The 25060-nt window shown below is 45.6% G+C and overlaps 1 protein-coding gene across 13 annotated transcripts in view; it reads right to left on the reverse strand.

Moving 5' to 3' along the window:
• Positions 1-25060, reverse strand: part of DENND2B (DENN domain containing 2B) — a 180175-nt gene that overhangs the window by 41198 nt on the left and 113917 nt on the right. For all 13 annotated transcript variants that reach the window (XM_017891404.1, XM_017891405.1, XM_017891403.1 and 10 more), the window contains one exon: positions 15209-15313. In XM_017891404.1, the coding sequence (XP_017746893.1) occupies positions 15209-15288 (80 nt within the window). In that variant the 5' untranslated portion in view covers positions 15289-15313. The remainder of the gene's footprint in view (positions 1-15208; positions 15314-25060) is intronic.

Genomic DNA, 25060 nt, shown 5'->3' on the forward strand with positions numbered 1-25060 from the left:
CCAGGTTCATCACAGAGAAGGCACCAGTCACTCACTCCAAGGTCTGGTAAACAATAAAGATAAGGCTTTGCCCTCCTGGGTGTGACATTCTCACTTGAGGGTAGAATTCTCTGTTATCTGTCCGCATGTTCCTGATTCTACCTCTTATTAGCAATGGACTCACACTCTGAACATCCAGTTTCATTTCTTCAAAACCGTTCCACATTTTACATCACAGGGTTGTCATATTGAGCCAATGAGACCATGGATGTGAAATGCTCATTATCATTAGTACTGTTTTGTTTTGTTTTGTTTTTAAATCAGGTTATGGCTAGCCAGTCAGTCTCAACAGACGGTAAGAACATCACAGCCTTGGTGTTCAAGATTCAGTGTAGCCACTTATAAGCTTCATGACTTGAGCAAGTAATCTTCTCTCCCTAAGCCTCATAAAAAATGGGTGTTGGAAGGTCACATATCTTGGCTGGGTGTAGTGGCTCATGCCTGTAATCCTGGCATTTTGGGAGGCTGAGACAGGTGAATCACCTGAGGTCAGCAGTTCAAAACTAGCCTGGCCAACATGGCGAAACCCTGTCTCTACTAAAAATAACAAAAATTTAGCTGGGTGTGGTAGCAGGCACCTGTAATCCCAGTGACTTGGGAGGCTAAGGCAGGAGAATTGCTTGAACCCAGGAGGCGGAGGTTGCAGTGAGCCGAGATCATGCCATTGCACTCCAGCCTGGGCAACAAGAGTGAAACTCTGTCTCAAAAAAAAAAAAAAAAAAAAAAAAATCACATATCTCAGAGAATCCCTGTGAGAAATAGAGATAGTACCTGTCGAGCGTTGAGCTTGGGGCCTAACACAGTGTTCCAACTTAGCTTGATAATTACTAATATTCATATGGGGCTGACTCTTCAGAGTAATCACCTGGGAAACTTGGTCAGTTTGCCACTGTCCATGGATCCTGAACATTGTCGGGGCGGGGGGAGGTGGGCGGGGAGTAAATCAAATATGGCCATGAATTCTTGGCAGCTCAAGCTATGGAAAGGTTAAGTCTATTTCTCTGCCCCTCGAATCTGGGTTGATCTTGGTGATGTGCTTTGAGTATAATACAGTGTGGCAGTGGAAACTAAAAGTTGTCCAAATTCTAAACTTGAGGCCTCAAGAGGCCTTGTAGTTTCTCCCTTTACCCACCTGGAATGCTGCCCTGCCACCGTCACATAAGGAAGCCAGTCTAGTCTTTTAGAGGACAAGAGGTCCCATGGAATGTAACCGAGGCACCTCTGTCAATAGCCAGCCTACAACTGTCTGACTCATGAGTGAGGCCACCTTGGACCCAGGCCCAGCTGGACACAGCTACATGAGTGTGCCCAGGGGAATCCAGCAGAGGAACCACCGGAAAACCCACAGAAATGTGAGAAACAATCAACTGTGTTAAGCCACTAAGTTTTGGGGTGATTTGCTCCACGGCAGTAGTAAAAAGACACAGGTAGGAAAGGCCACGCCTGCATGTCTTTGGCCCATCCCATCCCAGTGCAGAGCCACTGCCCTGGCCTTCCTTCCGCACTTCCCCACAGGCCAGCTTAGCTTCCATGGTGTCTGGATTGGATCTCTCTCTCATTACTACAGGCTCTGATGCTCTTATGGGGGCATTCCCTGGAAGTGGAACTAGTTCAGCCACCCTAAGAATCAGCTTCCATCAGTCTTTGCTCCCAGGCTGAAGGAGGGTCAGGAGAGTCTGTCACCTAGAGAGGGAACACTAGAGAGGCTTCAGGAGGGACACAATGGGAGCCAGGTGTCAGGATGTCTGGATCCTCATAACAAAGAGTTTGCACAGCAGGTGGCATCCCCTGGCATGGATGGGAGAGAGTGCTCATTCCTGGGCTTCAGTTCCACTCTGTCTAGTTGTTTCCTAGTTCCTTAAACTGAGACTGGGAGGGAAAGTAAGATCATTCTCCCCTGTTGGACAAGAGGAGACCACGGTCATGAGAAGAGTAGGGCCTGGATCCAGGCTGCCTTCAGACGCCACCACGGGAGCAAAGCCACTGAGAGTCTCTAGCTTCACTTCTTCCTGGTTCCTAGGCCAGCTCCTTGCTAGCCTTCTCTGCATCTGAACAAAGGAAGCCACCTATCACCCAGACCACAGTGTGCAACCCCACCAGGCCGGAGATACATTTTGGCTCTCTATCCATTCAACCAGATACATTGAGCACCAAGTCTATTCCAGGCACTGTTTTAGGCTGAGGTGGGAGGACTGCTTGAGCCTGGGAGGTCAAGATGCAGCGAGCCACGATCGCACCACTGCACTCCAGCCTGGGCAACAGAGTGAGACCCTGTCTCAAAGGAGAAAAAAAAAAAGGATCAGCAGAGACTGAAAACAGACAAAGTCTCTTTTTCTATAGGTTACATTCTGGTGGAGGCACATGAAGCTGCCTTATTTGTTTAGAGTGAGTAGATAACAAATCAACTCTGTGAGATGGTTTGGGGGCCAATAAAGAAGAATAAAGAAGGGGAAAGGGGATCAGAGATGAGCAGTGGGGATGAGTTGCTGTTTTACGTAGGGAGGTCAGGGAAGCCCCTCTTGCCAGGGGACACATGAACACAACCCGAAGGAAGTGAGTAATGTGTCTATCCAGGGGAGGAATGTTCCAGACAGAAAGTGCAGTAGGGCAAAGATAACCACATGCCTACTGTATTCCAGGGGCAACAAGGAGGCCTGTGTGGCCAGAGTGCAGGGAAACAACAAAGTGTGGGCTGGAGATGAGCCTGAGAGACACCAGAAGCCACACCATGGAAGGCCCCATGGGCCATGGATAAGACTTGGGCTTACACTCTCGAAGAGAAGGAAGCTCTTGAAGGGGTGTGAGCAGGACAGTGACAAGATCTGACTTTACATCAGAGGTTGACAGGCAGGGGTACAGGGTGGCAACAAGGAGACTATTTAGAAGGCCACTGCAGCAATCCAGACAAGCAATTATTATATGACTTGGATCAGAAGGGTAGTGGTAGAAACGGAGCTACTTTGAGGGCTGGGCCAATGCAATTTGCTGATGGGTTAGATGAGCAGTGAGAGACACAAAAGGGAAGTCTAGGACAGCATCAGGATATTTGGCCTGAGCACTGGTAGAATAGAGTCTGGGTTATAAATTTCAATATGAGAGTCATTAGTGGCATATAGAAATATTTAAAACCATGTGGCCAAATGAGATCCTCTAGAGCATAAGCGTAGCTAGAGAAGTCCAAGTGCTAGTACATTCCAGTGTTTTGGGGTCTGGACAAGGAAGAAGAACTAGCCAAGGAGACCGACTGAGAACTGCATTTAGTGAGAAAAGAAGAAAACCACGAAGAGTGATGTCCTGAGACGCTCAAGAAACAGGGAGTGACCAACTGAGTCAAACCTGCCAACAACTGAGTAAGAGAAGGGCTGAGAAATGATTTGAAACATAGAGGTCACTGTGACCTGACGAAGAGAGGTTTTGGTAGAGAGGTAGGAAGGGAAGCATGACTGGAAAAATTTAAGAAAAAGGGAGGAGAACCAGTGGAGACAGAGAGTTCAGACAACTCTTTTAGAGTTTTCCTAAAAAAGGAACAAAGAAATGGGATGGTAGTTGGAGAAGAATATGGCGTAATAGAAGCTTCTCTTCTCTTCTTCTCTTCTCTTCTCTTCTCTTCTCTTCTCTTCTCTTCTCTTCTCTTCTCTTCTCTTCTCTTCCCTCCCTCCCTCCCTCCTTCCTTTCTCTCTCTCCTTTCTCTCTCCTTCTCTCTCTCTTACAGGGTCTTCCTCTGTGGCTCAGGCTGGAGTACATAGCTCACTGTAACCCCAAAATCCTGAACTCAAGCCATCTTCCCACCTTAGCCTCACAAATAGCTGGGACTACAGGCTCATGCCACCACGTCCAGCTAATTTTTTTTTTTCACAGATGGGGGTCTCACTATGTTGCCCAGATAGGTCTTGAACTCCTGGCCTCCAGTGATCCTCCTGCCTTGGCCTCCCAAAATGCTGGGACTGTGCAGGCGTGAACCACCATGCCAACTTTGCAACTGTAATTGGAATGATCCAGTAGAGAGGGAAAAGTTGTCAATGCAGACACAGAAGGCACAAATGCAGAAATAACATCCTTGAGCAGGCAACGAAGAGGTGGGGACCCAATGCCCATCTAAAAGGGCTGGCCTTACACTAGCACCCTCTTTCCCATGTGCCTGCGCTGGATGTCTGCTCTCACGGTCTCATCCCCATGTTGCTTTATGCTTCCACATCCCCTGGCTTTTACTGCTGCATATTTTCTCCAACTCATTCCAGAGAGGGGAGAAAAGGTCACAGTTTGTTCCCCTCCTGCTTCAAGCATCTGGATCCAGCCTTCTCCCCAAACCCATTGATCTACTTGATGACTATGTCCTATCAATTCTACTTCCTAACATCTCTCAGGTGTGTCCCCCTCCTCCCCATCCCTACTGCTACTGCTACTTCTTTGGTCTCTTAACTCCTCTTTCTGCCTTCAGTCTTAAATCAGTTCTGGTTCATCCTCTCATCTTCTGATATCTTTCCAAAATGTAAAGCTGATCATGCTTGAAACTCCTCATATCTACAGAATAAAATGCAAATTCACTGGCATTGCTGACAAGGCCCCCCATGAGCTGGTCCCTGCCTATTTTCCCCTTCATCACCCCACATTGTTTTCCCTCCATATCAATCCTGTATCCCACCCTTAGGCACATCAAACTCTTAGCTTTTTCACACCCTACCCCCTTTCAGGTAGAGATGGCCTATGCAGAGGCCTCCACTGGGAAAACATCTATGATGGCATGTATAACACTGCATTGCACCAGACTGTTTCCTCTCCCTTACTAGACTATGAGTGAGCTCACCTGAAGGTGGTAACAGTATCTTGTTAATCTTGATATCCCCTGCAAAGTGCCTAGAACTTAAAAGGAATTATTATTTGTGTTGAGTGACTAAATGAATGAAAATGTAAATAGTTAAAAACCTAGGCCTCCTGTATGCCTGCTCAGGACATGACATTGTATCTGCAGACTTCCCCGCCTCTCTCTTTGTGGTGTATGGGCTAAAGAACAACAGAGAAAGGTACACAAAGCACTCGGTGCAGTCCAGTATTGCTGCCAGTCCCCAAACTCCTCTGCCACTAGGCGTGAAAGCTACACACTGGCTGGGTCCTGGTCCCATCACTTTCTGGGTGTGCTCATGGGCAAGCTCTCTAAGTTCTCTGTGCCTCAGGTTTTTTAACTATCAACATGGACAACACTTACTCTGAGTATCCTCACATACTAGCTGTGTGGCTAAGATGATGCAAATCTCTAACAGTGTTTGAACACTATAAATCATTCCATAAAGGTAAAATAAATAATTTTTTAAAGTAAATACAAAGCAGCCATCAGACACCCAAGACTGCTGTTCTCTCTTATCATCTCTCTGTTATTCTACAATCCCAGAGTATGCCCCAGGAGGCAGGCACTGTGGAACTGGGCACTTGTGCCACGGCCTTGTCAGCAGGCAGCCAGTTCTGCCGCTCAACACAGGCATGGATGCCAACACTGCAGCATGCGACATGCGAGAACCAACATTTTAAGGAGAGATGAAGTAAAATGAACAGATAAAAGAAAGCAGGGGAGAATGCAAAGGATATTTAAAAGAAACAGAGAACCATAAATGCACACACACACACACACACACACACACACACACAAATATGTAAGACACATAATTAGAATGGAAAGAGTAAGAGCTACAGTATGGAAAGAGAAATAAATTTAAAGAAAAAGTACTGTGGGCCAGGCATGGTGGCTCATGCTTCTAATTCCAGCACTCTGACAGCCCAAGGTGGGAAGATCACTTGAGCCCAGGACTTGGAGACCAGCCTAGCCAACATGGTAAAACTCCATTTCTACAAAAAAAAAAAAAAAAAAAAAAATTTTAAAATTAGCTGGGTGTGATGGCATGCCCCCGTGGTCCCAGCTACTCAAGAGGCTGAGGCAGGAGGATCCTTGAGCCCAGGAGGTCAAGGCGAAGTGAGTCATGGTTGCACCACTGCACTCTAGCCTGGGCAACAAAGTGAGATCCTGTCTCAAAAATTTAAAAAGAAACAAGAAAAGAAAAAGCATCATGTGTATGTGTGCACATGCACACAGACAGAAAGAGAGTTAAAGTGCATAATATTCCCTCTGGTACTGTCTCATAGGAACACGCCCCAATCCCTGGGCTAGTGACACAGGCCCCTCTTCGGTAACACAAGAAGTATTTGTGCTAAGGAATGTCCCATGTATTGTCAGGTGACCCAAGGAACTTTTTTGGAGGGAAGGCTGTCTTTAGTTCTTGAGGAACTTGGCATGCTTCAAGTTGCTCTGCTTTTTCTGGTCATAGGGCTACTACAAGTGTTAGTAACAAGAAGGGACCAAGCTGGAGCTAGTTGGGAAAAAGTCCTAGTAGTCCTGGAAACAGCCTGAGAGGTACCAGGATGTGTTATGAGTGCCATGAAGTGAGCCTGTCTGCAGGTGAAGGTTATACAGGGCTCAGTGTCCAAAATGCTTCCATCCCTATTAAGCAATGTCTTGCCTGCTTCAAATGAAACTGCCTGGAAAGTGGCCAGTCATTCAGCATTCTTGGGCTTCTCAACTAAGGACCCTGTTGGCTGAGCGGTATCACCATCCTCCTGCCACCCAGTGACTGCCCCAATTCTGGGGATGGTATTCTCACTGCGCTACCCCAAAGCCATACTCTGAGCGTGGAGGAGGAGAAAAAGGAGGAAGGCTACCTGAGCCAGCAAGTCCAAGAGTTTGTTCTCCAGCCTAGAGCAGAAGCTTGCCCAGTAACAAGACACAGACGTCCCACTCCAGAAAAGTCCTGAGAAAAAGTGACAGGGTGATACTCACAACTTGGCTTTCTTGCTCCCAAAAAGAAGCATCTCAAACAGTTGCGAGTCCCCAACAGGGTCCAGGGCAGCCTCATCCCCCAACTGGGGCTGTATCTAGGCCACCATCTATAGAGATTCTCCAGGTCCCTACAGCTTGTCAGGGTAAGTGAAAGGTAGTGAGAGTCACAGCATAAATTGAGTTGCCTTTTCACCTCCAGAAAGCACATCTAAGAATCTACAGAAGCCGCGCCTGTCTGCCCCCAAGCTGATTTCTAAGAAAGCACCAAGTGGACCGCTGAGTTCTTCTCTGGAAGGGAATGACGAACTCTCTAAGTAGCAGTGGCAAGTGAAGACAGAGAGAATAATGACATTGCAGAAGCCCTCTCTGAGGTTACCGATCCCTGACAGGAACATCCCCAGTGCCTTAGTCCAATAAAGACTGGGCTGCTGTATAAAGCAGAGCCAGGCATTAGGCAAAGCCAAGAGGGAGGCAAACCCAATTCCAGGAAACCATGCAAATGGCACTTGTGATGGTTTTAAAACGTGGTCCCCAAATTCTTTGACATGCCTCCTGTCAAAATAACCCCTCCTCTTAAACGTGGGCTCTGTGGCTGCTTGATTGATAGCATACAATACAAGTGATGTGGTGCTACTTTTCAGGCCCAGGCCTAAAAAAATCAGCAGTTCCTAATTCCCATCTCTCATGCTAGGAGCAAGCCCAGGCCATGTGGAAAGGGCACATGTAGGTGTTCTGGCTGCCAGTCCCAGATAAAGTCCCAGCAACAACCAGCATCCCCCAGATGTGGGGTTAAGACCCCAGATGTGGGGTTAAGACATTGCCGGGTGATACCAGCCCCTAGCCATTGAGCTGCCCTAAGCCTTGAAGTCTTTTATTTATTTATTTTTTTTAGAGACAGTGTCCCACTCTGTTGCCAGACTAGAGTGCAGTGGCAAGATCTCAGCTCACTGAAGCCTCGAATTTTTGGGCTCAAGAGAGCCTCCCGCCTCAGCCTCATGAGTAGCTGGGACCACAGCTGCATTCCAGCACACCGGGCTAATTTTATTATTATTACTAGTTTTTGTAGAGACAGGGTCTTGCTATGTTGCCCAGCCTGGTCTTAAACTCCTGGGCTCAAGTGATCCTTATACCTCAGCCTCCCAAAGTGCTGGGATTACAAACGTGAGCCACTGTGCCCAGCCAGCCTTTAAGTCTCTTTAAGCCAAGGCAGACATCATGGAGCAGGGGCAAGCCATCCCTGCAGTGCTCTGTCTGAATTCCTAATCCATGGAGTCTGGGAGCATAAGAACATGGTTGTTTTATGCCATTAAATTTTTTTTTGAGAGGGGTGGTTGGCAGTAGATGTCTGGAATACATTTTGGTACCTGCAAGAGAGATGCTACTGAAACAAAATCTTAGAACAATGGCTTTTGGGCTGTCGGTAGGGGCTTAATGGAAAGTAAGGAAATGTTATTAGTAGTTAGAGGAAAGGGAACCCTTATAGTGTTGAAAAGTCGGCCGGGCGCGGTGGCTCAAGCCTGTAATCCCAGCACTTTGGGAGGCCGAGACGGGCGGATCACGGGGTCAGGAGATCGAGACCATCCTGGCTAACCCGGTGAAACCCCATCTCTACTAAAAAATTAGCCGGGCGAGGTGGCGGGCGCCTGTAGTCCCAGCTACTCGGGAGGCTGAGGCAGGAGAATGGCGTAAACCCGGGAGGCGGAGCTTGCAGTGAGCTGAGATCCGGCCACTGCACTCCAGCCTGGGCGACAGAGCGAGACTCCGTCTCAAAAAAAAAAAAAAGAAAGAAAAGTCTGTCACCTGTGGTAACATAGATAACAGAAAATATAGCTAATAAATCTGATGAACTAGCTAAGGAGATTTGCAGGCAAAGTGCTGAAGGTGCCATCTGACTTGCTCTAGCTGCCTATAGTAAAAAAGAGAAAACAGGTAAGCTAAGAAGGAGCTGTTTCGTTGTTAAAATTTAAAGGAATTACAAATGAGAAAGGGCTTGCTGGATCAAAAAATAAAACTGTTTTTCACTGACAGTCTCTCTGGATAGGAAAAAAATTCTCAAATTAAGAAATGGCTTCCAGATTGTGGTGGCTGGGCACGGTGGCTCCCGCCTGTAATCCCAGCACTTTGGGAGGCTGAGGTGGGGGGATCACCTGAGGTCAGGAGTTTGAGACCTCCCAAAACCAACATGACCAATATGGAGAAACCCCATCTCTACTAAAAACACAACATTAGCCGGGCGTGGTGGTGCATGGCTGTAATCCTAGCTACTTGGGAGGCGGAGGCAGGAGAATCGCTGGAATCCGGGAGGTGGAGGTTGCAGCCAGCTGAGATCACGCCATTGCACTCCAGCCTGGGTGACAGAGTGAGGTTCTGTCTCAAAAAAATAAAAAAATTAAAAAATTAAAATATTGCCTCATAGAACAGACAGACACACAAAAGGCCTCCTAAGTATCTTTTGATTGGGTCCTACAAATCCTCTCTGAAGACAATAAGGCTCCTAAGAATCTTAAAAACCTTTGTCCCATAGCAATCTCACAAAAAATCCAAATCGAAGTAGAGAGGGGCTTATCTGTTCTTTTTTTGTTTGTTTTTGAAACAAGGTCTGGCTCCCAGGCTGGTGTGCAGTGGCTCCATCATGGCTCACTGCAACCTTGACATCCCAGGCTCAAGCGATTCTCCTACCTCAGCCTCCAGAGTAGCTAGAACTACAGGTGTGCATTACCATGCCTGATTATTTTTTTGTAAAGATGGGGTCTCACTATGTCACCCAGGCTGGTCTCAAACTCCTGGGTGCAAGCAATCCTCCCACCTCGGCCTCCCAAAGTGCTGGCATTACAGGTATGAACTACTGCGCCTGGCCAAGGGGCTTATCTTGAAGTGATTTGTATGTATGCTTTTTGCTATTATAATGGATTATAAAATGATTCATAAGAAACCCATGAAGTTTTGTTTTGTTTTGTTTTGTTTTGTTTTGTTTTGGTTTTGTTTTGTTTTTGAGATGGAGTTTCGTTCTTGTTGCCCAGGCTGGAGTGCAATGGCGTGATCTCAGCTCACCGCAACCTCTGCCCACGGGTTCGAGCGATTCTCCTGCCTCAGCCTCCTGAGTAGCTGGGATTACAGGCACATGCCACCACGCCTGGCTAATTTTTATATTTTTAGTAGAGACAGCGTTTCTCCATGTTGGTCAGGCTGGTCTTGAACTCCTGACCTTAGATGATCAGCCCCCTCCTTGGCCTCCCAAAGTGTTAGGATTACAGGCATCAGCTACTGCGCCCAGCCAACCCATGAAGTTTTTAAAGGAAGTATATCAGCTTGGAGTAAAATGGGCAGAGACAGTACAAAATGAAGAAAAGACTTTGGGCCCTTAACATATTATGGGCATGAAGCAGATGGAGAAACTACTCACCTGCAATAATGAGCTACTTTTATGGACAAGAAGAGTCAGAGGGCACAACCAAAAGCTCAGAGCATGCAGCTAGAGACAGGGTAAATGAACCAACACCTAGTCAAGGAATTAGCAACAGCTGTCCCACTGAATATAAGAAATACATCAAACCAGTGACTGCTGGGTGCCTCTTGTTTTCCCCTTTTTGAAAAGCATATTCAGTGGTTACCCTAGGCCTGTCCCACCAGCGTATTTTGGGTAGCAGATATACATTCTCTTTAAGTTACAGGTCTTCACAGCAAGAGAAACAGTACTTAAGGAGCGGTACACAAGGAATGATCTTGCGCCCCAAAAATCTCATCTATATCTGGACATGATTTTTTTTTTTTTAAAGACAGGGTCTCAGTCTATGCCCAAGCTGAAGTGCAGTACAATCTTGGCTCACTGCTACCTACATCTCCTAGGCTCAAGAATCCTCCCACCTTAGTCTCTAGAGGAGCTGGGACTACAGGCATGCACCACCACACCTAGCCAGCGTTTTTTATTTTCGGTGGAGAGGGGGTTTCATTATGTTGCTGCCCAGGCTGGTCTTGAATTCCCAGGCTCAAGTGATCCTCCCACCCCAACCTCCTGAATAGCTGGGACTATAGGTGTGTACCACCACATCCAGCTAATTTTTGTATTTTTTGTAGAGATAGGGTTTTTCCATGTTGCCCAGGCTGGTCTCAAACTCCTGGGCTCAAGCGATCTGCCTGCCTCAGCCTCCCCAAGTGCTGGGATTATAGGCGTGAGCCATTGCACCCGGCCCTATCTGGACCTGATTTTGGTGACAAGATTCCATTGTAACAGACTTCAAGCTGATGCCATGAATAAGATGAGACCTGAGATTTTAGGGGAGAGATTGAGTGTATTTTGCATCTGGGAAAGACATGAATTGCTGTGATCAGAAGGCAGCCTGTATTTTTCAAAAATAGGTACCACAACCTATTCCATTCCACATATCTTCTTATGAAGAGATGTTGATATTCCTCTCATCAGGTGGTAGAAATTATCTTCCGTTCTCTTGAATTTAGGCAGCCCTTTGTTACTGTCTTAATACAGTACAATAGAAGATAAACTATCTGACTTTTGAGGCTAGGTCATTAAAATGCCATGCATTTTTGCCTTGTTCTCTTGGGATTCTCACTCTTGGAACCCAGATATCATGCTATGAAGGCATGTTGCCAAGCATGGAGGTAACATGCAGGTGTTCCCCAGCTTTAGTCCCAGCTGACCACCAGCATCAACTGTCACACATGTAAGCCTTCAGATGATTTCAGCCCCTAGCCATTGAGTCACTCACAACTTTCAAGCTACCCTAACTGATGCTGCAAAGAACAGACACAAATTTTCCCTGCTGAGCCCTACCCAAATTGCAATTGGTAGACAAATATTATTTTAAGCCACTAAGTTTGGGGTCATTTGTTATGCAGCAATAAATAACCAGACCTGTACTGACAGCATCATGGTTGGATTCTAGGAAGCATCTTGAGTAATAGGGGCTGAGGTCACAGGTCCTCCTGAGGGGGGCCTGCCATGGCCAGGACAGGCCCTGCAGCACTGTCTTTACCCACAGCTACTCAGGAGATTTTTCTTCTCTTTAAGCTCTTGGCTTCTCCCTGATGTAAGACACAGGGTCCAAATCTGTGCCTGCATTGGCCATGGAACCTCAAGACATCTCTGGATTTCACCATATCACAAACTGAGGCCACTCTTTTTACAAAAACCTGCAAAGATGAGTTGAAATTATGGCTCCACTGCCAATTAGCTGTGTGGGCTTACAGGTTCCTCCTTTGTAATGTAAGTTAATGAGCCAGATATATCTCAAGATCCCTTCCAACTCTAACATCCCAACAGAGAATGTATCGGGCCTCCAAAGAGTTCCAACTGAGTAGGGGAAATAAGACCCATACAAACATCCACTTTATGAGATACTATATGATAAGTGCCATTTGGCTGTTTTGAACCAAAGATTCTGAATGTATGCAGAGGAGAGAGGGATTTGTCTTAGTTAGGTGGTCTAGAAAAACACTGGGAGAGAAGTGAATATTTGCATCCAGACTGGCAGAAATGTAAGGTTTGCACTAGAGAACAGTGAACTACTGGGCAGAAGGAAAGACCAGGGTCAGATGAGGAAAATCCCTGCAAACCAGGCTAAGTTTGACTTTATCATGGACAGCAGTACTTTTGGGGCAGGAAGATCCCAGGAATGCTCATAGGAAGGGAATGTGGTGGGATAAAAAATGCAAATTAAGGGTACAGTCCTTCAAATACACACCGTGACAGTTACACTGGGTCCCATCTGCCCACCCCTACCAGTTTTCCTTGCCCAGACCTCCCTCTTCCCCTAAAGCTGGACACAAATACCTCTTAGAACCACTGGGTTCCTCTGCCTTCATGTGGATGATGTGGAGGTCCCCAAAGTAGCCAGAGTGTCAAAGGCCCAGCTTTCCAAGGCCCTGACACCCCTCCCCTCCCCAACTAAAGCTCTGGTCACACCGAGGAGGCTCCTCCTTGGACTCATGTGCTGGCAATTATAAAAGGGCCTCAGGTCACCACCAAACACCTATTGAAAGGTCAAACTAAGAAATTCAGGTGCCAAGATCATCAATCCAAGTTGTAAATACCTTGGAGAAAGAGAATGGATCATCCCTCTTTGTCCTCCAGTGCCCAGCACAGAGCCTGGCATCCAGGAGAACCCTCTGAGTTCACTGACAATGCCTTCCTAAATGAACCGGTGATTTACTGCCTTACTTAGCCCAAAGAACACACCCAGATGTGGCCAGGGATGAAGGCAGCCAAAGAAACCACCAGATCACAATGTCTAAATAATACCTACACCCCAGGGGTAGTCTCTGAGAGAAGGGTGCTGCTAGCCACAGAGGCCTGCAACTTCACACCAAAAGCCAGACTCCCAGGAAAGAAGGGAGGGAGGGAAGGAGAGAAGCGGAAATGTGGTAGGAAGGAAGCGAAGACTTAGAAGGGAGACAGGAAAGGTGCTTTTTTTAGGCACATCTGAGGCTCAGATATTTACAAACACCATCTAGCATGTTATGATGGCAAGCATGCTGAGAAGCTAAAGGAAGAGCAATTTCTGAAAACACTTAGAAGTAAGTAGGCATTTACTCCAAATAGAAACTGGAGCACCTGTCAGCAGTCTTGAGCCAGCTTTGAAACTTGATGTAAATACTGCCCCTCCCACCCCTCTACCCCATTCCTGCATGGTGGAAATTAGAAGGAAAAAAAAGAATATTTAAAGGAGTTGAGGGTTGCTGGGAATGGTAATCTCCATGTCAGGTCCTAAATATACAATTGCTTTAAAATTATTAATAAAATGACACAATCACATATATTTGTTTCACTCCTACATATTTTTTAGAGTGTGATACTCTAAAAAATTGGAACCTTAGTTCCCAGCCCCATCTGCCAGCTCAATCATGGTAAGAATGCCACCAGGCCGACAAGAGCCCAGCAACGTGGTTCCCAGGAGCAGGCAATGGGACACAAGACTCTGAGACCTCGACCTGTTTCTGTGTTGGACACCGACATGTTCTGGAGGAGGTCAGTTTCTCCACCTGCTTTGCCCAAGAAGCTGTTCCTTGCCATTCCGAGCCTCACTCAGTACAGGGAAGCTGGTATGCCACCAAGCCCAGTCTAAATGAGAGGGATTGCCTAGGCAGGCAGTGTTCATATCAGTCTTGCTGCTGCAAAACGGATGATCAGTTTGCTTGGCTAAGTCCCAGGGTCTTATGTACTTAACAAGTCAGAATCCATCAAACCCTGTTTGGCATAGTCCATCCAGAATGTTTCTATTGGGACAAAGTCCTGTATGTATGGTGTGAGGAACCCCTGCCTCCTTCACGACAGTCACTCCCCAGGGGCTACATCCCGTGCGCTATTCTACCAACTATATCTGGACTCCAGCTCTGAATGAACCAAACGTTTACCACCACCTCTGACCAGACCCTACTGGACCCAGCCTAGCAATGCACAGCCAGATATCCAGGAATGAACTAGCCCTGACCAAACCAAAGCTGAGCACCCTTCTCAGAGTTATCCATCCTAGAGGCAGAGGCCGCAAAAGCCAAATCTGTTCACCTGACATTCAGCAGAAAGGGCTACGAAAGGTACACAGCTTTAATAAAAGAGACTAAAGGTTCTTTTAAGATATCAGTGTCTAGCCTTGGCCAGGACCAGAGAAGCCCTGGTGAGAGTACTGTACATCTATCTGTGTATCTGTGAGTTCTGGAAGCTTTGATCTCATCCTCAAAAGGTGGTTAAAATTTATTGAGTAGCTTTATGTCAGCCATAATGCTAAGCGTTGACATATATTATCGCATTTAGTCCTCACAGCAACTCTCTAAGATAACTACTATTATTATTTTATAGATGAAATAATGAAGATTTTAGAGGGCCCAGGGAAACATTCTGAGAGCTATTTGGTTAAGTGATTAGAACTTGGATTTGAACCAAATCCATGATTCCAAAATCCACGGTTTCTCTAAACTCTTATAAAGCCTAGGCTACTGCTTGGAATTTGTGCTAATATGCGTAACTGCCTCTCTACCCTTAGTCCAATGTGGTCAGCCTCCCTCACTACAGTGCAGCTTAGCTCAGGCACAGGCCCCCAGCTCTCCCCACCATGGGAAAAGGTTACAGCCAGAAGAACATCAGCTGCTTCTTGCTGGCCCCATCCTTGGAATGCTAGGCACAAAGCAAAGCTTGTTTTAGGGTTATTGTTTGCTATGTTACATGGAAACTTATAGAACTGGAAAATATCTTCTGCCTAATGGTCAGCATGAACTGGCCTAGACCAGTCACCTGGATGACTGTCAGTCAAGATGATGACTACTTACATTTTGGAGGGATCCCACCCAGGACCTAGGTCCCTTGCTGCCACGCCCCACAAGTGCTTCCTTACCCACCTGCTCAGAGTCCCCTGAGGCGCCTTAGTGCTTCCGGCTCCATGGGTGATGCTGGAATTCTTGTTGGCAGTCATGGTCATTTCGGCTCTCTGCAAACCCAGAGCCCTGCAAAGAAGACAATGCCGGTAAGCCAAGTTTCTATCGGCAGCCAAAAGCACCTTGAACATCTTCCAGATGACCTCCAAAAGTGCCAAGAGGGTTTCTGTGGCAGATGGTAGAAACTGCTTTCCCACTTAATGTTTAACTCCATGTGTTACAGCTTAAGAGCCCCCAAGAAACCCCTGGCCGGAATAGGGAAGAGTGTGAGCTAACATCACATCACTTCACAGAAAACAAAATAAACAAGCCCAAGAAACTCCATCTCCATTCATCTCTCCTCATTCCTTAAGTTAGAGTTTCCTAAACCTCTATCATTCTATATAGTCCATGGTTTTTGCCATATTTGCATACCTCCTGACATACTATTCAATATTTTTCTTGAATATACTTGAAACTGACTTCCTTTGCTTAAAAAGAAAAAAGTAACCTTATTCTAAACAATAAACTATTCATTCAACAAATATTTACCTAGCACCCATGTCCAAGGCAAATGTGATCCAGCGAAGAGTAATACAGTTTCTGACCTCATGCAGCTTACATCCCAGTCGGGAAAAACAGACAATGAGCACACACGAATTATCACGTGTGTGATAATAAGTGTACCTTTGTGTATAATATGGAAGGTGATGATAAGTGGAATGAAAAAAAATTAAGCAAGGTAGAGCCGGGCGTGGCGGCTCATGCCTGTAATCCCAGCACTTTGGGAGACCAAGGCAGGCAGTTCACTTGAGGTCAGGAGTTCAGACCAGCCTGGGCAATATGGTGAAACCCCTTCTCTACTAAAAATACAAAAATCAGCCAGGTGTGGTGGCAGGCAGCTGTAATCTCAGCTACTTGGGAGGCTGAGGCAGGAGAACTGCTTGAACCTGGGAGAAGGAGGTTGCAGTGAGCCAAGATTGCACCATTGCACTCCAGCCTGAGTGACAAGGCAAGACTCTGTCTCAAAAAAAATAAAATAAATAAAATAAAATAAAATTAAATTAAAAAAAACTTAAGCAAAGTAGAGGGAAAGGGAGTGGTGAAGAGGGTATCTTATTTTAAATAAGATGTTCAGGGAAAACCATTATGATAAAGTAACATTTGAGTACACATCATGAAATTGAGAGCTAGAAGTGCTAATCATATTTTTTCTAATACCCATTAAAATAAAAGTAATATACATTAAGGTATTTAAATATTTAAAAGTAAAAAATGTCTGTTCATGTACCATATATTCTTAGCTAATATATCACCAGTGGTAAATGCACTACCCTTTCAGGAACACTATTTTATGCCAAGTAATAAAAGGAATACAAAGATTAAAATTTAAGGGTACATTTGGGTTGGAAAGAAGGAAGTAAAACTATCTCCATTTGCAAATGGCATGATTTTGTATGTAGAAAATCCTAAGGATTCCACTAAAAAACCTATTAAACTGCTGAGTGAGTTCAAGTAAGTGTGCAGGATACAAAATCAATATTAAAGATCAATTTGGGGTCAGGCACAGTGGCTCACATTTGTAATTCCAGCACTTTGGGAAGCCAAGGCAGGCAGATCCCTTGAGACCATGAGTTCGAGACCAGCCTGGCCAACATGGCAAAACCCCATCTCTACTAAAGATATAAAAATTAGCCAAGTGTGGTGGTCCATGTGTGTAATCCCAGTTACTTGGGAGGCTGAGGCATGAAAGTAACTTGAACCTGGGAGGCAGAGGTTGCAGTAAGCCAAGATTGCACCACTGCACTCCAGCCTGGGTAACAGAGCAAGACTCTGCCTCAAAAAAAAAAAAAAATCAATTTTATTTCTATATACTAGCAATGAACAATCTGAAAATGAAATGAAGAAAACAATTCTATTAACAATAGCGGCAAAAATAGTAAATCACTTAGAAATAAATAAAAGAAATGCAAGACATGTATACTGCAAATTATAAAACATCATTGAAAGAAATTAAAGACTTAAAAAATGAAAAGACATACCATATTCATGGACCAGAAAATTTAATACTGTTAAGATGGCAATTCTCCCTAAATTGATTTACAGACTCAACAGAATACCCATCAAAATCCCAGCTAGCTTCTTTTCAGAAATTGGCAAGCTGATCCTAAAATTTTTTGGAAATGCAAGGGATACAGGACAGCCAAAACAATCTTGAAAAAGAAGAACAAGGTTAGAAGACTCTGAGTTGCCAATAAAAAAAAAAAAAAAAACAAGTAACCAAGACAGTGCAGTACTGACATAAGAATAGAAATAGAGATCAATACAACAGAATCCAGAGTCCAGAAACAATCCCTTACATTTATGGTCAACAGATTTTCAATAAGGATGCCAAGGCAATTCATGGGGAAAGAAGAGTCTTTTCAACAAACTGTGCTGAGAAAACTGGATATCCATATACAAAAGAATAAAGTAGGGCCCCACTTCATACCATATTTAAAAATAAAGTAAAAAATGTGTATAGCCCTAAATGTAAGAACTACAATTACAAAAGCAAAGCTAGAAGAAAACAGAAGTAAATCTTTATGACATTGGATTAGGCAATGGTTTCTTAGATATAACACCAAAAGCATGCGCGCACACACGCGCGCGCACACACACACACACACACACACATACACACAAAGGAAAAAGGACATGAATTGTATTATGTCAAAATAAAGAACTTTTGTGCTGTAAGCAACACCATCAAGAAAGTGAAAAGACAGCCTAAAGAATGGGAGAAATTGTTTGCGAATCACGTATCTGCTAAGAAACTTGTATCCAGAATTTATAAAGAATTCTTTCAACTCAATAATAAAAAAGTAACCCAATTAAAAATTAGACAAAGGATTTGGAACAGAAATTCTCCAAAGATATAAAGTTGGCCAATAAGCATATGAAACAATGCTCAATATCATTAGTCATTAGGGAAATAAAAATCAAAACCACATGAGATATTACTTCACATCCACTAGGATTGCTATAACAAAAAAAAGACAGATAAAAACAAATAAATGCTAGTGAGACTGTAGAGAAACTGGAACTTTCATTCCTTACTGGTAGAAATGTAAAATGGCACAGCCACTCTGGAAACAATTTGGTGGTTCCTCAAAAAGTTATACTCAGAGTTACCATATAAACCAGGATGACCCACTCCTAGGTATCTGTTCAGGAGAAAAGAACATATATGTCCACACAATCACTTGTACATAAATGTTCATAACAAAATTACTCATAGTAGCCAAAATGTGGAACTAACCCAAATGTCCATCAACCGATGATAAACAAAATGTGGTATATATCAATACAATGGAATATTATTCAGACATAAAAAGGAGTAAAGTACTGATACATTCTACAACATGAATAAACCTTGATTCCACTTTTGTGAAACGTCCAGAACAGGCAAATCTATAGAGACAGAAAGTAAACTAGGAGCTGCCTAGCACTGGTTGAGGATGGCAGAATGGGACATGGCTGATAGGAGTATGGGGTTTCTTTTTGGGGTGATAAAAATGTTCTGGAATTAGATAGTGGTAATGGTTGTACAACTCTTGTGAATATATTAAAACCATTACATTATATAAATGAATTTTATAGCATGTTAATTACATCTCAATATAGACATTAAAACTTAAGAGCTAAATAAATCTTTTTAAGTGCCTTGGAGAATGGGGGTGAGCAACAACACAAACGACACGTCAAGCACATTTCCAACGTCAAGGTGCACCACAGCCTAGGCGAACACCACCATCAGGGAAGCTGAACAGTTCACCAACAGCAGTTCTCTCCCTCTGACTGGCATCCTCCACCACACTGACCAAAATGAAGTATATCTGGATGCGAAAATTAAACATATTTATTTATGGCCACTGATGACCTTAATCCTGGAGACCATCTTACCTTGGTGCAAATAAGTCATTGGTTCTGATAATAAAAATAAGTCAAGTCCTAATTCTTGGCCGGGCGCGGTGGCTCAAGCCTGTAATCCCAGCACTTTGGGAGGCCAAGACGGGCGGATCACGAGGTCAGGAGAGCGAGACCATCCTGGGCAACACGGTGAAACCCTGTCTCTACTAAAAAAAAAAAAATACAAAAAACTAGTAGCCGGCCGACGGGTTGGCGGGTGCCTGTGATCCAGCTACGCGCGCGGAGCTGGAGGCAGGAGAATGGCCGTTAACCCGGGGGCCGGAGCTTGCAGTGGAGCTGCAGATCCAGGTCACTGCCCCACTCCAGGGGCCCCGGCGGCCGACAGAGCGAGACCCCGCTCTCAAAAAAAAGAAAAAAAAAAAAAAAAAAAAAGCTCCTAATTCTTGATACCTTTATACTTCTTTCCTAATCTCAGAGCATGAACTGTGCTAGCTCTGAATTTCTTTAAACTTCGCGTAAAGCGCTCAGGTTGTGCGCTTTGCGTGATGGGTGATAGGGAGTGATATGGCCTAACCGGAAAGAGAGGAAGCAGCCAGTTAGGCAGGATGATTATCTGATGGTGACAGCCCAATGAAACATTCCCTCCAAGCGTGAATACGGCCAAGATGCTTCCTTGGAAAAAAGAAACCAACTCTCATGCCTCACTTTTACCTTTCATAAAATGGAGTTGCGCTCGGCCGGTTCGCGTGCGCGCTCACAGCCTGCTCATTTCCCAGCACTATTGGCGAGGGCGAGACGGGCGGATCACGAAGGTCAGGAGATCGAGACCATCCTGCCCTAACACGGTGCAAACCCCGTCTCTGAACGTAAAAAATACAAAAAGCTAGCCGGGCTTGAACTGGTACTGTGGTGGCGGCGCGCCTGCTAGTCCCAGCTAGACTCGGGAAGGCTGGAGGCAGGAGAATGGCGTGAACCCGGGAGCCGGAGTTTTGCAGTGGGAGCCGGGGAGATCCGGCCACTGCACTCCAGCCCGGCGGGGACAGAGCGAGACTCCGTCCTCAAAAAAAATAAATAAATAAAATAAAATAAAATAAAATAAAATGGAGTTGGTCCAGCTAACTTTTCTCTTTTTGGTAGAGATGGGGTTTCTCTATGTTGCCCAGGCTGGTCTCGAACTCCTGGTCTCAAGTGATCCTCGTGCCTCGGCCTCCCAAAGTGCTAGGATTACAGGCATGAGCCACCATGCTTGGCCCTATAAGTTTAAGTCTATATTCATCAGCATAACACTAGTGATGATGATGATGATGATGATGATGATGATGACGACGATAAAGTCAATCTTGCTCCCAGGGCATCTATGCACACTGGCTCTAGTGAGATACTCTCTACCTGCACCAGCCCAGTGCCAAGTAAAGTGCTTGGCACTTAGCTTCCTGGGCTACATATCATATGGCTACATGTACAACAGAGAAGGGAGAGAAAAGGCAACCTTTGGAAGTTTTATCAGGCCAGTTTTCAGGGTCCTCAGGAACCACAGTGCTATAGGAATCAACTTGCTAAGCATCAGCTTTCAACTGTAGCAACGGTCACAATAACCATCGCCATCCATGAAAACAACACTTGACCTGCTCTATCAGTTCCAGGGCAGGCCCTTGGAGAAAAGGCAAAAGATTTGTGGCATGACCAGAAACTGAAATATGTTAAAAGAACATGATGAAAAACATATTCTTTCTTTCCTTGAATTTCTGCTTTTAGGAGGGTAGACTCACTGCTCTGAAATGCTATCATGTAGTTGTATATGAGAACACAGAGCCAGCTTACTAAGAAAGAGAAATGTAGTTGACTCTGACATCTGGGTGACTAAGAGGAAAAATCCTGTGAAGATGTAACCAAGAAAGAAGCGGAACAAAATTGCCTCCAGGCCCATGACAGGGACCCTTAGTCACATTTCTCCAAGAGTGCAGCTGCCATTCTCAGAAGTGGCCTGGGAATTCAGGCATCTTGAGCCAGCACTGCTGAGAACCTCAGAAGGGTGCACGAGGTTAGAAAAACAGAGATGCCTACTCACCAACCTCCCCACCAACTGCTCTCTCCGGGCCAGGTCTATCAGGATCAGAGAATAATTTGGGACTTGAGGAGCTGAAGGCCAGGTTAACCCTTTACACCTGAAGCTCAGGCTTGAGGACTCTCAGCATTCTGGCTTCCTGGGCTACACCATTTCTCCCCACCTCCTAAAAGCAGCCCCAGGCCCTCATCTATGCTTTTAGCCTGATATCCTGGCTAGTCAGGCTGCAGGGAGAGAAGATGCTCCTAAAGCAGAGGAAATGCCCATGGGAATGGAGCAGAGACTCAAGCATGAGGAGAGGTTTCTTTGCTAGTTCCCAGGCCCATCAATGGCAAAGTCCAGGCAGAAACTGCATGTTTAGAAAAGGAAATTGTTTAACTAGCATATACCATCAATCCCAAGTTCCTCAAAAACACAGCTCTGACAAATTATAGGCAACTATCTCAAGAGTTACGATTCAGAGAAAGGAATGGAATAAGGTACCTCTGGAACTTTTCTACAAACTGCATCCAGACAAAGAGGCACAGTGGCAGGCCCCTAGGGGCAGTGGGAAAAACATCAGCCTTGAGTCCAGCCCTGCCTTCTGACAACCGCTAGTTATGTGACCTTGCTCCAGTGAGGGTCAAAGACTCACTTTGTCACTATAACAGCCATAAGAGCAACATGACCTACCTCCCATGATTGCCCTGTCTGGCAACAGAAGCTTAATAAATGTTTGTTCTTCCAGATCACACTTCCCTAGGTATTTGGAAGACAACCTCTCCATTCACAAGTGTGAGTCATCTTCCAGACTCCCTAGTACTATCATTCCATTCACTGACCCTGTGTCAGGCACTGTGCAAGGTACGAGGATATTAAAATGGAAAGACACAGTCCCTGCCCTGGAGAAGCTCAATGTGAAGGGAGATGAGAAAGTAAAAAGTGGACTCCAGGAAGGCCTCATCAGGAGGTGATATTTGAATTAAGCCTTAATCTGTTACCCACAGTAAGGGGACCTAAGGAAAAGCAAAAGAGCATTTACTATGAGACACACTGCTGGACTTTTTATACACGTAATTATAACAGCTAAAGTTACAAGCACTTCACGTATAGTAAGTCATTTAACCCTTTAACAACCCTGTGAGATGGGTACTATTAATATTTCACAGGGTTAGTTACACTTTACCAAGGAAACCAAGAAAGAGAGCAGTTAACTAGCTTGCTCCAAGTCACATGGCTAAAAAGGGGCAAGGCAAGGATTTATGCCCAGGTGGCCTGCACCAGTGCCCCAGCTCTGGGCCAGGACCCTGTACTGCCTCCAACTGTCTTCTAACTTAGTTCTCACCATTCTACAAAGTAGTGATAGTACAGTCTCTTTTTTCTGATCAGGAAATTTAAATTCAGAGAAATTAAATGACTGGACCAAGGTTACTCACCTAGTGAAGGAATAGAGCAGGAATGTAGACCCAGCTCTGTCTCACTCCACCGTCCACTTACTTTCTTTAACATTGATGGGGTGCTTTAAAATGCAGAGTCCCAGGCCCCACCTGCTGAATGGGAATCTGTGGGGCTGGGGCCTAGGAATCTGCATTTTAGTAAGTGCTTTAAACCAAGCTTATATGCCCTTAAGTGCAAAAATGTGTGTCCCACAGCATGTTCTCTAGGGACTTAGTGGGGTCACGACTCACCCAAGAATCAGCCTAGCTATCTGCAACTAAAAGATGGGCACTCAGCCCCTCTTCCTCCTCCCCCCATCCCATTAGCTTCTTCCACCACACAGAGAACCACTGGCCGTCAACCACAAAGGAATGTGTACACCACAGGATCCAGTGAAAGCATTTCCAATGGCTCATCTAAGCCATTTCCTCAGTCTCCAGGTGTGCTCTGTCTTCCTGTATTTTAAAAGTACTCTTCCTGCCAACCACCCTGATCCCTTTGCTTGCTTTCTCCTCATTTCTAAACTCCTGGGAAAAAGAGTTTATATCAGAAGTCATATATTTGCAGTCTGCAGAAGCAAAAACATGTCTCATTTGGCCTTCCTTTTATTTTAAATAATTTGAATTAGTTGTGAAGCTTAAGAAAGCAGGTGAATAGAAAGAAAAATTCAGATTCTAGTTCCTTTTGAAAAATGAGGCTGGGTGCGGTGGCTCAAGCCTGTAATCCCAGCACTTTGGGAGGCCGAGATGGGCGGATCACGAGGTCAGGAGATCGAGACCATCCTGGCTAACTCAGTGAAACCCCGTCTCTACTAAAAATACAAAAAACTAGCCGGGCCTGGTGGCAGCGCCTGTAGTCCCAGCTACTTGGGAGGCTGAGGCAGGAGAATGGCGGGAACCCGAGAGGCAGAGCTTGCAGTGAGCTGAGATTCGGCCACTGCACTCCAGCCTGAGCGACAGAGCCAGACTCCGTCTCAAAAAAAAAAAAAAAAAGAAAAATGAGAAAATTTGCCATCACTGTGTGCTCTCCTGTACGACAACAGTTGGCCAGAGCTGAGCACAAGTGACCCAGTTAGATGCAGCGGGCTCCCTCCACTGCAGTGCTGTGCCTCCTCATCCATGGCCTCCACCTGGTCCAGTCAGCTCCAACCTGACCTCCCAAGCAGCAGGTAAGTGTCACAGCTCTCTAGCCTGCGTCCCAGCTGGAAGGGTTAGGAGGCATGGCATTGGGAACAGCCACACAAAACCTACTGGACGGCTGGGCAGGAGCAGTGCAGGGCAAAGCCTCCTGACTGCTTGAAACCTCCATCAATTCCCCTCACTGCCACAGGAAGAAAGACCTTCTGGAAGGCTGACAGCTTTTGCTCAGTCCAGCCTTCACCAGGCAACTCTCTCTAGCATCCTAAGTGCTCCTTCTCCCTCTGACCCAGTCCCATCACCTTATCCACAGAGGCTCTCTCAAAGGTCCAAGAAGGGACTGATGAGAGGTCAGTCTCTGAAGGGAGCTCTTTCTGAGGCGTGCCCCACCTCTAAGAATGAACGTTCCTATCCTAGAGCAAAAAGCCTGTCTGTCCTTGTTTAGGTGACATTTCTAAATGTCTGTCTGAGACTTTTCTGCAGGCATAACTGTGGATGTGACAGTATGCCTTGCTCTTGAAGCAGGAGACAGCTGAGCCCTGAGCAAACAGGAAGAAATGGCAAGCATTTGGAGGAAAGCCTCCCATTCTGCTGAGGTTAATGTTGCCACTGAGAGGAAACGTAAACATTGCTCAGCACTCTGCTTTATAGCCGAGGTAAGAAGTCAAGATGCCCGAAGATAGGAAACCTCTCAACCACAGGAGAGAATTTCTGCTACATCTATGTTCCACTACTCTCCTAAGCAATTCTGCTCACATGGAAGTCAAAGTTAAGGCAGTGGCCTAAAGGGACAGAGAAGGTGGGAACTGGAACAGAGCTCTTGTGTGTGTTCTGAGAACATGGTGAGAGCCAGGAGAGGGCCAGCAGTACAATGACAGTACAGTGACCCTACAGTGTGCAGGTGTCATCTGACTGCCCCGGGGCCAACCTGCTTACTCATCCTGCCCAGCAAACACCTCCTCAGACCCTCTTTACCTTCTTGCCAACTCCTTCCTGCACCTTTCCTCATCCATGGGCCCTGGCCAAGGACATGAGGAACAGACTGGCAGCTCCCCAGAGGAGGGCTGCCAAGAGTCTCAGCAACCAATACTGGCCCTCAGATTCTAAGGAGCTTAACAAATGCAACTAAATCAGGATGATCCTTCTCCGCATGAGACTTAGACCTCACCCTCGGCACTTGCGTCTTCTGGATCCTCCCATTAGCCCCTGTTCTTCCTGAAGCAGCGAGGAAAATTCCTGTGGAAAAGCTCCCCTGCTTCCTAGAAAGAGCTATAAGCAAAGCCCACCAATGCTGTAAGCAAAAGGCAC

Source organism: Rhinopithecus bieti, unplaced genomic scaffold, assembly GCF_001698545.2.
Source record: "Rhinopithecus bieti isolate Rb0 unplaced genomic scaffold, ASM169854v2 scaffold_20891, whole genome shotgun sequence".
NCBI lineage: Eukaryota > Metazoa > Chordata > Mammalia > Primates > Cercopithecidae > Rhinopithecus > Rhinopithecus bieti.